General features: G+C 43.2%; 1 protein-coding gene across 1 annotated transcript; it reads right to left on the bottom strand.

Annotated features, from left to right (window-relative positions):
- Positions 1-5,165: 5,165 nt before the first annotated feature.
- Positions 5,166-7,383, bottom strand: LOC123517365 (protein enabled homolog). The gene is made up of 3 exons (XM_045277377.1): positions 7,238-7,383; positions 6,769-6,933; positions 5,166-5,514 (listed from the first exon to the last, which is right to left on the bottom strand). The coding sequence occupies exons 1-3, from the start codon at positions 7,381-7,383 to the stop codon at positions 5,166-5,168; spliced, it is 660 nt and encodes a 219-aa protein (XP_045133312.1).
- Positions 7,384-15,000: the final 7,617 nt, after the last annotated feature.

Raw genomic sequence — 15,000 nt, 5'->3', positions numbered from 1 at the left:
ACATTAAATGCGTGTTTATTGGGGTAGCGAAGAGACTCCCGCGGATATCGGGAAGGTGGAGCTGGGCGGAGGTCCGGAGTAGTGGTGGCGGTGGTGGTGGTGGTGGTGGTTGCACAGTATAGTATCAGAGGTGGCGGTGCGTTGTACTCTTGATGGTGGTGACTGCACGCATGGTAAGAGTACGGTGTGGCTGCGATGAAGTGATGATAGTGGTGATGCTGTTAAGTGTGCATTGTAATAGTAATGGTGTATTAGGATTGATGATGATGATGATGATGATGATGATGATGATGATGATATGGCTATGTATTATAATGTTGGTGGTGGTGGTGGTGGTGGTGGTGACAGCAGGATGAGTGTTCTCCGTTGTGGCAATGGTAGTGACGTGTCTGCGGTGACGTGTCTTTGTGATGACGGTGATGACTGGGCAGTGATGATGGGAAGTGCGCGTTGCGATGGTTCTGGCAGGGTTGTGTAAGTGTCATTTGGTGTGGTGGTGGTGATGGTGGTGACGATGGAGAGAATGCGAGCAGCAGTCTTAATGGTGGTGGATATTAAAGATTTGGTTATGAGATAGTGATGAGTTACGACGCATGGACTATTTTTCTACCTCTTTTTATAACATGGATATATATAAAAATAGTCTTTCAACATGTTATCGAAGCTGCTTCCTCTCTCTCTCTCTCTCTCTCTCTCTCTCTCTCTCTCTCTCTCTCTCTCTCTCTCTCTCTCTCTCTCTTTAGCAATAAATAACATGCCTTTTTTTTATCTATGTACATCACGGAAAGTCTCCCAACAAGATTAATAGTATATTCTTATGACAACCCGCTAAGAAATCCTTGAAAAGTTTTTAGACCAGAAATAAGCCATCAAAACTAACAGACAGAGAGACAGTTACACAAACATCGAAAAAAGGAACATATTTTGAGGTGGTACAGACACTTAAGAAATACGTACAAACATACACATAAACAAAAAAGTTATACCAAGATCACATACACACATATCTTCTATTCATCTATTCATTTGTTTTATCATACATACATAAATGCAGGTATATATGCACATATACACATACATACAATGAATACATCCATTCATACATACATACTACATGCACTACATACATACACACACACTCGTACGTACTGCACACTCAGACACACGGACAGAGACAACACAAACCCATTCACTTGTGCACAAAATCCCACTCGGGCCAGTACAAACACCACGACTCATCCCTTTATTTTTTTTTTCCTTTTTAGAGCGAAAAATTTTAAAGAGACAAGAGACAAAAGTTTATCTTGGCCGAGTAATCTGGAGCGTCCCCGCCAAAGTTTTACGTCCTCCTCGGGTTCCGCCGCCGCACAAGTTCCCAGAGAAAGAAAGAAGAGAGTAAAAAAAACACACACACAGAAAAAAAGGAGAGAAAAAAAAGGATAAGAAGAAACTGTCTGCTGAATAAAACAAGGAAGAAGAGCTCTGATCCCTGAGTGTCAGCGGCGCGCCCTTGAGGGAGGCGACAGCTGGTGGTATTGTTCTGCTGATGCTGCTGACTGCTGTGCTCTGCTGACTCCAGTGACGACGGGAATGAGTGAGTAGGAACGGAGGAGAGGAATACGAGAGAAAATATAAGGAAAATTAAGAGGTGGTAGTGGTGGTATAGTGGTAGTGGTGATGGTGGTGGTGGTAGAGGATGTGAATATGGTGCTGCTTTAAGTAAACATTGAGTAACTTCACTCTTACTCATCTGAGAGAGAAAGAATATCAACAGGAAACCGGGTAAGCCTTCTGATAACCCTGACACACACACACACACACACAAACACACACACACACACACAGACACACACCGGCAGCATATAAATCACTCCTACATATGTAAGGCTCATACCACTGAAAACTCGAGTTCCATCCAAGACAATGTAATGGTTAATGAACTCGACAGGAGGAGAGAGATTTGTCCCCTCCACGTTCTACCAGGAAGCACATTACTTCCAATTCAAGGAGGAAGAGGGGAAGGAGGCGCCGTGAGGTCTCTACACTCGGTACCTCCGCCTCACCTACACCCTGCAATGTGTACTTTTAACTCCCAATCAACTAGGAAACGCGGAGGTAAAAGTTTAACTCCTTCCACTAACTTGCAACTCCCGTCCGTACCCAGAGTCCAGTGGTCATTCTGCGAAGTGGTGGTGGCGGCGGCGTGGTGATAGAGGAGGAGGAGGAGGATGAGGAGGAGGAGGAGGAGGAGGAGGCAAGCTGCTGTCAGGGCCGCGTGGGTCGCTGTCATAGTCAGCTGTCACGCATGATAACTTGTCATGCTGGCCCGTTGTTCAGCCCGCATGTTCCGCCACCACCACTACTACCACTGCCGCCGCCGCCATCTCTACCACTTCCACCGTCGCCACCACCACAATTCACCACAATCATATTAATTGAGTGGTGAGGAAATTACTGCCACATCATTTATTATTTTTTTACCACCATCATCATCACCACCATCACTTTCATTACCACACACGTTAACATAATCATCACCACTTGTAGCTTCATCACTATATAGCTTATAACCACCATAACCTCATATCATCACTCTCACTTCCACCATCAACACCACCACCATTCCTTCCACCACCAACACCATCACCGCCACCACCACCACGTAATATAATCACATGCTTTATCCAAGTTTCTCTCTCTCTCTCTCTCTCTCTCTCTCTCTCTCTCTCTCTCTCTCTCCTTCCATTCATGTGTCTCTCCCTCCTCTCTTACGTATCATCTTCTTCATTCCCTTATCTCTCCACTTCTTTCTCTCTTCCTCCTCCTCCTCCCCATCCTCCTTCTCCTCACTCTCCTCCTCGTCTCCTCCTCCTCCTCCTCCTCCTCCTCCTCCTCCTCCTCCTCCTCCTCCTCGTCACACACTCATCACACTCATGACCGAATGAAATAAAAGTCAAGGATCTCTCTCTCTCTCTCTCTCTCTCTCTCTCTCTCTCTCTCTCTCTCTCTCTCTCTCACTTATATACTAAAAAATATATAGATGAAAACAAAGAAAAAGCAGTGAAAATGAAAAAAAAAGTAGGAGGAACAGAAGATAAACAAGAGAGCTGGTCACACATGAAAAAAAGGTTGATAAAAAAATAAAGCAAAACAAGAAGAGAAGGTATGAAAAAGAAAAACAAAGGAAGAAAAAACGGAGAAGAGGAGGAGGAGGAGGAGGAGGAGGAGGGCAGGACAAGGACGAGGACAAGTAGAGGTGAATGAAGGAGGAAAAAGAGTGTGGAGGAGGAGGAGGAGGAGGAGGAGGAGGAGGAAAAGGAGGAGGAAGAAGAGGAGAAAGAGGAGGAGGAGGAGGAGGCGTGAGCTCAGTGCACGAAAGTAATGAAAGAGACCATGATGAAGTAAATAAAAGTAAATGAAGAGGAGAGGGAAAGCAAGGATAGAAAAAGAAAATCAAGAAAGCAAGGAAGGAAATGAAGGAAGGAGAGATTAAGAAAAAAAAATGAAGGAGGAGAAAAAACGATAATACGTACTCATTCAACTTAAGTTCTCCAAGACGATGAAGGAAGGAAGGAAGGAAGGAAGGAAGGAAGGAAGGAAGGAAGGAAAGAAGGAAGGAAGGAAAGAAGGAAGGAAAGGCAAAAAGGAATGAGAAAGAATAAAAAGAAGATTATACGTACGTACCATCTCAACCCATGTTCTCCAAGACAAAGAAGGAAAGAAGGAAGGAAGGAAGGATGGAAAGAAGAAAACGCGAAAAAAAGAATGAAGAGGAATATAGGAGGAAATAAGATTATATCCATTCAAACCATGCTCGCCAAGAGGATGAAAGGAAGAAGGAAGGAAGGAAGGAAGGAAGGAAGGATGGAAGGAAGGAAGGAAGGAAAGAAGGAAGGAAAGGACTGAGAAAGCTGAACACTGGGAGACACTTAACTATGGTATATTATCTCCTGGACAATGCAGAACTTGTACAGACTCTGCCTTTTGTATGGACAGGTAATAACCCCCAAAGAGAGAGAGAGAGAGAGAGAGAGAGAGAGAGAGAGAGAGAGAGAGAGAGAGAGAGAGAGAGAGAGAGAGAGAGAGAGAGAGAGAGAGAGAGAGAGAGAGAGAGAGTTAACAAGAGTCATCATGCCTTGAGTCATCCCAAGATGTCTCGATAAGGGCGTGGCTGAACAAATTTGGTGACCTAATGTTTGGACTGGTGACTCTGAGTGCAAGAGAGAGAGAGAGAGAGAGAGAGAGAGAGAGAGAGAGAGAGAGAGAGAGAGATATGAAAATGGACTGTGTGGTGGATGAGGGACTGGGTGGTGGCGAGAATGGATGGTAGAACGTGTGTGTGTGTGTGTGTGTGTGTGTGTGTGTGTGTGTGTGTGAGTGCGGTGGATGGACTGGTAACCTTGAGGGTGCGTCTGTGGCGGCGGTGGTGGTAGGTTAGTGACCAGGGAGGGGAGAGGAGTGCGCATTTGTGTGGTGGTAGTGGTGGGAGTGGTGGGGGTGGAGGTGGTAGTGGGTGGATGACCGTGAGGGCGAGGAAGGAGGAGGAGGAGGAGGAGGAGGAGGAGGAGGAGGAGGTGGAGGTGGAGGAGGAGGCGGGTAGTTGGGGTTTGGTAGGTGACCTTCAAGTAGTGTAGATATTACTGGAATGGGTGAAACACACAAACACACACACACACACACACACACACACACACACACACACACACACACACACACACATAAAAAGGTAGGGAGGCGGTAATGACCAATCAGGGGAGGTTGTGATTAGATTATGAGGATGAACACACACGAGGGAGACGTAATGGAGGAAAGCCTAACCACGTGAGAAAATTAGCATGAGAGAGAGAGAGAGAGAGAGAGAGAGAGAGAGAGAGAGAGAGAGAGAGAGAGAGAGAGAGAGAGAGCGAGTAGTTAGAGTATGAACACAGACACACACACACACACACACACACACACACACACACACACACACACACACACACACACACACACACACACACATAAATTAAACGAAGTAAAAGACAGACAGACAATTATAAAGACATTCAGTTCACCAAGTAGACATAAGGATTCGGAAACTCCCTGACGTAACGTGTGGCTGAATTACCCAATTAGCAAGACATTAGTAAAGAAGAAGGAAAGACACTGGAGATGGTTTATACATTCTAACGAGGAAGTTGAGGGGTTGGTGGGAGGCTGGGCTGCTGAAGGACGGGAGGGAGGGGATGGGAGGAGTGAGGGTGGGCGGGCGAGGAAGGAGGGTCAGTCAGAGGTCGCAGGGAGGTAATAGTCATGCAGTCATCATTACGTCCGTCCGGGGAGTCTCGCGTGGCAACAGGCTTAAGGGGACGAGGTGAGGACGGCTGCCGAGGCCCAAAGGATGAGGCAGCCCACGTGAGGCAGGCAGGTGAGGCAGGCAGGTGAGGCAGGCACGTGAGGCAGGGCTTGTAAGGTAAGGCCAGTGAGGAGGATACTCGTGCATGAAGCAAGTGAGTCAGGTTGCGTAATGTGAAGCTGGTGAGGCGAGCTTGGTGTGGTGGGATAGGTGAGGTAGGTTTGGTTAGGGAGGCTAGGTGAGACAGGCGAGGTGAGATAGGCTTGGTGAGGTAGATAGTGCAAGGTAGGCCTGGTGAAATAGGTAGGGGCAGTCAGGCTTAGTGAGGTAGGCAGGATGAGGAAGGCTTGGTGAGGTAAGCAGGGCGAGATATGACAGGTGAGATAAGTTTGATGAGGCAGGCAAAGTGAGACGGAGCACGTAAGACAAGTCAGGTGAGGCAGGCCAAGCAAGACGTGCCACGTAAGACAGGTGTAGCATGACACTTGACACAAACGAGATGAGACAGGTCATGAGAGGCAGGCAACGTGAGGTGTTATCTGGAGAGGCAGGTCAAGAGAGGGCAGTCACGTGAAGCATGCCACATGAGGCAGGACGGAACATGCGAGACAGGCCGGGCAAGAAAGCTCACATGGGGCCAGGCCATAACATATTTCCTCAAGAGAGGAAGTCGACAGGAGTCACATAAAGACACACGTAACTACACGCCCATAAACATAGAAATGATTAATCATGTGAAAAAGCTTCGGATAACGTAAAAACATTCTTCCCAGGCAATCGGGAGCAGCGCACAGGTTATGAAGGAAGCGCCCACAGACTCAATATCACATTTAACATTGAATCATTGTGACGGTGAGCAATGTGGCCTGACGAGTAATGTGAAGCTCAACCCTCTAATGACTGCAGCAAATTGTGCATCTGGGTGAGTCTCAGGTATTCCTTTAACACAATCTCTTTATCAGGACAGTCTGGCAGAACAAAGATGAATAAGCACAAGAAAAACGAAGGAGTTTGCGAAGGGCGTGAGGCAAGAAAAAGGAATGACCGGTAAAGGGAAGGTGAGGGGGAGTGCAGCGGCGGAAGGTAATGATGAAGCAGAGACAAACACCTCTGCGGTGAGGGCACTCACTTCCCCGCAGCAGGACACAGGTGGGGTTATTTCAGTCGGTTCGGTCACCTCCACCCTTCCTACCCTTCCCTTCCCTTCCCTTCCTTCTCCCTCCATCCTCATCCCTCCCAATCACCGTGTACCGTCCCTCCTCCCTCTCACTTCCACTTTTTATTTCTTTCCCTTCCACCCTCACCCTTCTACTCTCCACCATCCTCCTGCCCTACCACTTTCTCTTCCTTCTCTCTCTCTCTCTCTCTCTCTCTCTCTCTCTCTCTCTCTCTCTCTCTCTCTCTCTCTCTCTCTCTCTCTTTTCCATCCAAACGCGAGGGACACATCAGCCCTAAACCTCCTTAGATCCGACAGAAGGAGGCCGAGGCTTCGTTCCCCTGACGCAGGGCTCGTCTGGGGACAGTCTGGAGGGTAAAAGGAGAAGGGGCGAGGCCGGGACGTGGGAGCAGGACGTGGGGGCGGACATTTCTGTGGCAACCTGGGAGGGAAATAGTGTGGGTGGAAACTTGGCTGGCTTGAAGAGGAGGAGGAAGCAAGATGAGGGAGAAAATGAGTGTAATATGCGAGTGTCAAGACCCAAGAGGAGTGTCCCAGGAAGCACCAATGGCAGGGGGAGGGTGTGATGGAAGGGAGGGAGGGTGGATAGAGAGGGTGGATGGGTTAAGGGCAAGCCAGATGTGTGTGTGTGTGTGTGTGTGTGTGTGTGTGTGTGTGTGTGTGTGTGTGTGTGTGTGTGTGTGTGTGTGTGTGTGTGTGTGTGTGTGTGTGTGTGTGTGTGTGACAGAGGCGACAGGGGCGGTGGGGACACATGGGCGTAGGATGACTGACGTGAATGGAGACCTGGACGTGGGCGGGACGACTTGTGATTATGGGCGTGAAGGAAGTGCCGCAGGGGTCCTGGGAATATAAGGAAGGCAAGAGGCAGCATGTCCTGGCTGGGGGCGGCTTGGGGCTGGGAGGAGGAAGGCGGAGGTGGGCGGGGAGGGGGTCACGACACGGCAAGGTTCCCGCCCCCACCAAGTGCCAATGTACGCTACCTTCCCTGGACACATTACGAGGTTCCTGCCACTCAAGTTCCACCTTTAAGCTCCCCGCGCATAGAGAGGATTCGCCCCACCCTCAATGGCGTCCTGCTTCACGACCTGCTGTTCCAACTCAGGACATAACTTAAAACACCCAAACTTTTCATAATCTAATTTCCGAGAGTAGAATAATCCGGGAGGTGTGTGTGTGTGTGTGTGTGTGTGTGTGTGTGTGTGTGTGTGTGTGTGTGTGTGTGTGTGTGTGTGTGTGTGTGTGTGTGTGTGTGTGTGTGTGTGGCCTGCAGGAAAGGGAGTGAAGGGATGATAGAGTGTGTTTCTTTTTCCTTCCTTCTTTCTTTTTTTCCTCTTCTTTCCATATTCTTCTTCCTCCTGTTCCTTCCGTCTCTTTCATTCTTTCTTTTTAGATTTCCGTCACTTTGAATCGTTTTCTATGAGTTTAACTTTTTATAATCATCCATTGTTTTCATACACATTATTTAGAAGTCATTAAAACTCTCTCTCTCTCTCTCTCTCTCTCTCTCTCTCTCTCTCTCTCTCTCTCTCTCTCTCTCTCTGCTGCGGTCATTCCCTCCATTTCCTCCACAATCATTCTCTTGTTCTTTCTTACTTACTTTCACACTCTCTTAGTACTTCATCTTTTTAATATCTTTCCTCTCTCCTTACCCTTCCCTCCTCCTATTCCTCTATCCCCACGCACACACACACACCACTCCTTCCATCCAGCACTTCACTTTTCCTACTTCTCCCACTTCTCCTTCCTCTTCTCCTCCTCCTCCATCGCTCGTAGCTCGTTAATTTAAGGAAGAAAGTGTAATGTGACGAAAATATTGACAAGCAGCAACTCTCTTACCAGTACGTGACGGAGAGAGAGAGAGAGAGAGAGAGAGAGAGAGAGAGAGAGAGAGAGAGAGAGAGAGAGAGAGAGAGAGAGAGAGAGAGAGGAGCACGTGAGGGAAAGAATGTGTAGCAGGAAAAACGCCAATAAAAAGGACGTAGCAGACGAAAGCGAGGCACGTCACAGGACAGGGATCACGTCACGCTCGTCACAAGAAGACAGGGATGGAAGAAAAGACACGTGATTAAAAACGCGGAAATAATGGCTAATTGCTACCGCTCTGTTTTTTTTTATCTCTTTTTTATTTATATTTTTAACTTATTCTGCGTCTGTTTCTCTTTTATTTTTTCTCTTTTTCAGCCATTTAGCTCATTATATGCGAGCGAGAGGAGAGAAATGAGAGAGAGAGAGAGAGAGAGAGAGAGAGAGAGAGAGAGAGAGAGAGAGAGAGAGAGAGAGAGAGAGAGAGAGAGAGAGAGAGAGAGAGAGAGAGAGAGAGAGAGAGAGAGAGAGAGAGAGAGAGAAGAGGGAAAAAATGACGAGGAAAATGAAAAAGGCAAAAAATAATATTCACATTCAGCATCAAAAGGGAATAGATAAAAACGGAAATTAAACAGAGCACGCGTATATACACACACACACACACACACACACACACACACACACACACACACACACACTGTCACGTCCAGGTTTGAATTCCACAAGGGTGGACAGTACAGTGGTTCCAGAAGATTCTAAAGGTCTTAATTTCAATGGTGCCAAGATACCCACTCGACCTATCTGGGGCGGCATTACATAAAAATATATAATCTTTCCCTTAACCTTACTTTGGCAAAACTCTTCACCTTGGTACCTGCACCTATTATTAGTTGTGTGGGGTAAACAATACAAATATTAACACACACACACACACACAAAAAATTTTAATAATACAAAACTTACGTGCTATACAGACACACACACACACACACACACACACACACACACACACACACACACACACACACACACACACACACACACACCTCGTCACCACTGCTAAGCCTCACTTCACGTCACATTCTCCTCACGTCACGTCATGTCACGACCTTGCAAGTCTACGGCAGCACTACATGAGTGTGCATACGTAGCCTTCCCAGGTACGATACCGTTCTAAGACGCAGACGTGTGAGACAAGGCGGTAATTTAGAGATTTAGAGTAGTAGTAGTAGTAGTAGTAGTAGTAGTAGTAGCAGTAGCAGTTTTTTGTGTTATTAAAGATTAGAAATATACATAGACTCACCAATAAGAAAAAAATTCCACAACAACCATACCACCACCACCGCCACCATCACCACTACCACCACGACCACAACCACAACCACCACCGCCAGAACAAATAACAACAGCAGCTACGAGTGAATCGCAAAAATCACACTTCTCTCTGGTGGAGGAGGATATTCATATATATTCATTGCCTGTGGGCGTGGGTTTAACCATGGTCTTAATATGGCTCTGTGTGTGTGTGTGTGTGTGTGTGTGTGTGTGTGTGTGTGTGTGTGTGTGTGTGTGTGTGTGTGTGTGTGTGTGTGTGTGTGTGTGTGTGTGTGTGTACGGTCCTGACGAATGAAAATGTACGAGTCAAGACTAATTATTTTATTTTCTCTCTCACTTTGCCGTATTTACTTCCTTCTTTTTTACAGAATTTTTGATGCCAGGTGCCGGTGACTTATTTGGCGCGTCACTGGCAGGCAGACATCTCGAGGAAGGCAGAGAAATTATTTTAAATGCGCATCTTATCCCTTGATTAAGTCCGTGGGAATTTAACATGTAAAGGTGTGTGTGGGAAGGAGGCATTTCTGTCACCATAACCACCGCCACCACCACCACCACTACTACTATCACCACCACGACCACCACCTCTATCATAACCACTCCCTCATTACCGCTCCTTGACCCTTAACCTAGCGGGACCTCCTTTCTCTGGTATTTATGTACATATCTTCGTATTTCCCTGTGACCTCCGGGTACTTTTCTCTCTCCCCCTTCCTCCAAATCCGACAAAAAATACCTCCTTCCCTCCATTTTCTCCTTTCCTCCACTTCCTCTTTCAGACAGTTTTGTTCCTCCCTTTAACCTGTGTGTGTGTGTGTGTGTGTGTGTGTGTGTGTGTGTGTGTGTGTGTGTGTGTGTGTGTGTGTGTGTGTGTGTGTGTGTAAGCCATTCCCTATCTGTCTCTCTATGTTACTGTTCTCTTAAATGATTTAGTATGTGTATAGTTTGTATCTCTTTTTTTTCATTTTGCCAGATTTTCTTTCTTCATCCGTCATTCAGTTTACTCAAGAATTTGTCTAACTTCTCGCCACACAAAAATCTATAAGCTTTGCCAATTTACTTCAATTAAGTGTGCGTGTGACTACCTTTGCTTTTTTTTTCTTATTTTTTCTCACTTGTCTTGTCAGATTTCTTTCCTGGTATTCTTTATTGTGTGTGTGTGTGTGTGTGTGTGTGTGTGTGTGTGTGTGTGTGTGTGTGTGTGTGTGTGTGTGTGTGTGTGTGTGTGTGTGTGTGTGTGTGTGTGTGTGTGTGTGTGTGTGTGTAGTATTTGGGATAAAGATTTTATTTAAAGTTAATTTACCATCATCATTTATAGCTATATTCATTTACTTTTTAACTGATTCTATATTACAATCTATTATTATTATTATTATTATTATTATTATTATTATTATTATTATTATTATTATTATCATTATTATTATTATTTATTATTATTATTATTACCATTATCATTATTATTATTAATATTATTATTATTATTATTTATTATTATTATTATTATTATTATTATTATTATTATTATTATTATTATTATTATTATTATTATTATTATTATTATTATTATTATTATTATTATTATTATTATTATTATTATTATTATTTATTATTATTATTATTATTATTATTATTATTATTATTATTATTATTATTATTATTATTATTATTATTATTATTATTATTATTATTATTATTATTATTATTATTATTAATATTATTATTATTATTATTATTATTATTATTATTATTATTATTATAATTATTATTATTACTATGATTATTATTACTATGATTATTATTACTATTAATATCATTATTATCATTATTATTATTGTTATTATTATCATTATTATTATTATTATTATTATTATTATTATTATTATTATTATTATTATTATTATTATTATTAGTAGTAGTAGTAGTAGTAGTAGTAGTAGTAGTAGTAGTATTGTTATAATAATTATTATTATTATTATTATCATTATTGTTATTATTATTATTATTATTATTATTATTATTACTATTATTATTATTATTATTATTATTATTATTATTATTATTATTATTATTATTATTATAATCATTATCATCATTAGTATCATCATCATCTTTATCATTGCTTGCAATGAACGTTAGTGTGCCACGCTTTGATTTCCTTATAAATATTTAATGACACCAATATGCGCTCGTAATTCATACATACATATATGCATGCATACATTACATCACACACATGCATACACAACGTGCATGCATCAACACATTAACACATACAATATAGCTGAACAGATTAACCAGAACGACGCAGCAATCCATGAAAAAAATGTGATATTCTAGTTTTCCATTACAGAATCAGCCCAGCAAACGTATAACATATAAATTTTCCAGTTCCCTTTTATGAATAGCAATTTTTGTATCATGATACCTGAAAAAAGAACGTAGTCTTTTGTACACCAGAGAGCAGGAGTAGGGAACCATTATCGACATTAGTGCTAAGCATATTACAAGAACTCAACCAAGCCACTGGTGATTAGAGAGCCAAGCCATCAGTCAGCAGTGCACCAGTCTCCTCTCTGACCTCCAACTCCCTCTTAGAGACACGGAGAGCAAGTTCCTGGTAAATGTGTTTTTTTTTTAGACGATTTCTTTTACTTCTTTCCTTTAGCCGTCATCACCACTTCTGAGAGAGAGAGAGAGAGAGAGAGAGAGAGAGAGAGAGAGAGAGAGAGAGAGTGTGTGTGTGTGTGTGTGTGTGTGTGTGTGTGTGTGTGTGTGTGTGTGTGTGTGTGTGTGTGTGTGTGTGTGTGTGTGTGTGTGTGTGTGTGTGTGTGTGTGTGTGTGTGTGTGTGTGTGTGTGTGTGTGAGTGTGTGTTTTTACCGTTACTTTGACACTTTTTGCTGTTTAGCAATACAGTCATTCTAAAAGAGAAGGACTCTTAGTAAATTAGTGATCTTAAAGTAAAAAAAAATATTAATAATAACAACATTAATCTGGATAAATTTTCGTGAACCAGTGAAGACATTGCCACTTTTAGAAATCACCACTTCTCGCAGCTCCCCTATTTCCCAATTGTCTAATTCTAAAACGTTCCCTTTAATGCCCTGAGCAAGTTGTCATTCCCTACTGCACGTGCTCCATTCATGAGAACGTCCTACCGGCTTAAGAATTATTCTATCCTGTATTAAACAGCAAAAGTAATTCCCTGACTTCTGAAAACCTACAGTGTTGTATCTTTCTTATCTTAACTTAATTCTTACACTCTCGTCTTCATGGACAGATTTCTACACATATATTCATTTTAATGTTTTAGCGTTAAGGACGTGATTAACACACACACACACACACACACACACACACACACACACACACACACACACACACACACTCTCTCTCTCTCTCTCTCTCTCTCTCTCTCTCTCTCTCTCCTAGCGAGCCACCCAATCACTCCGCGGTCACACTCGCCCCAGTGGGTGGAACAAGCTGCACGAATTTTTATACAAAATATTAATTATTGTAATGAGTCGACCATCAACGGAGAGGGAAGGAAGTGGGGAGGAAGGGAAGGAGAGAGGGAGAGGGAGAAGTAGAGGGAGAGGGAAAAAGAGAGAGAGAGAGAATGAGGAGGAGAGGGAAACACGGAGGGAGAAAAGACGTATGGAAGGGAGAGTGACGCGTGAAAGGGATCAGTTTGACGTGTGTGTGTGTAAGTGTGTGTGTGTGTGTGTGTTTCACTGTTTGATCTGCTGCAGTCTCTGACGAGACAGCCAGACGTTACCCTACGGAACGAGCTTCAGAGCTCATTATTTCCCATCTTCGGATAGGCATGAGACCAGGCATACACCACGCACCGGGACAACAAGGTCACAACTCCTCGATTTACATCCCGTACCTACTCACTGCTAAATGAACAGGGGCTACACGTGAAAGGAGTCACACCCAAATATCGCCACCCGGCCGGGGAATCGAACCCCGGTCCTCTGGCTTGTGAAGCCAGCGTTCTAACCACTGAGCTACCGGACGTGTGTGTGTGTGTGTGTGTGTGTGTGTGTGTGCTCTCTCTCTCTCTCTCTCTCTCTCTCTCTCTCTCTCTCTCTCTCTCTCTCTCTCTCTCTCTCTCTCTCTATATATATATATATATATATATATATATATATATATATGTGTGTGTGTGTGTGTGTGTGTGTGTGTGTGTGTGTGTGTGTGTATATATATATATATATATATATATATATATATATATATATATATATATATATATATATATATATATATATATATATATCAAAGCCCTAAAAGGAAAACTTGTATATCAATAAAACACGGCAAATACAAGAAATTAAAATAGGGAGGAAAGAGAAAATACTGGAAGAGGAAATTTTTACACAAAATATTTAACGATGACAGAAAGGAGCGGTAGCTTGCCGGAAGTGAAACATAAACTACCAGAGAATTGAATTTTATAATAAATGACAGCAGTGCACGGACACGAAATTTGAAGGTATACAGGACAGTTCTGCCTGGAGCACAGCGTTGCCATGTGTGGATCAGCTGCCTTTTGCTCTCGCTTTAGTTTCTTATGTTGTGATGTATTTGTGAACACAGCTCCAGGTTGTAAATAATAAGTAAGTTTTTTTTTCCAGATAAAACTGTTAAATTGAGAGAATTTTTAATATATATATCAATGAAACTGAACCAACCATTTGCCCCACGGTGATGGAAGACCAAAGTGGCAGACAGAATCACTCTGATTCATATTTCTACAACCTAGCGCTGCAGGTGTGGTGACATGGTGGTGTATCGGGGACTTGGCATACCTCAGGTGCAAATATATCCCGCACATACAGTAGTAACTGAATGTATGACGTGATGTAGAGGAGTGAAAGAAGTATAAAATGCATTTCAGGAAGTAATGAAATGTCTTCAATATGTGAGGGTCATTTCTTTAATTTTAACTTCAATATTCTGTTCCTGCGGTCATATGAATGAGGCTAATAATTAATTATAGGGAAACACAAACCAACTACAAGCTCGCCAATATGATGCCAGAGGCGTGTGTAACTGACTGGCCAGGTGAGGTGAGTGGTTTATTTCAAAATGACGGATTTCACTTCCGAAGTGTGAGGAAAATAGAATATTTACAATTTTCTCTTGCGTAGGAGGAAAAAGAGACTTTCCGGACAAGAGCATACCGGTGCTGCGCTAGACTGACGCTGTCAAGACCAAACACGTCCTAAACGCCAAGCCTGGAAGGGGGAAACGGAAAAAGGAGTAAAGGAAGGAAATAATTCCGTAATCCCATTAAGCTGAATTATTTGGACAAGAAGGGGAGTGACAACAATATTTCAG

This window comes from Portunus trituberculatus, chromosome 42 (assembly GCF_017591435.1).
Source record: "Portunus trituberculatus isolate SZX2019 chromosome 42, ASM1759143v1, whole genome shotgun sequence".
Taxonomy (NCBI): Eukaryota; Metazoa; Arthropoda; class Malacostraca; order Decapoda; family Portunidae; genus Portunus; species Portunus trituberculatus.
This window is presented reverse-complemented; position numbering and strand designations above follow the sequence as displayed.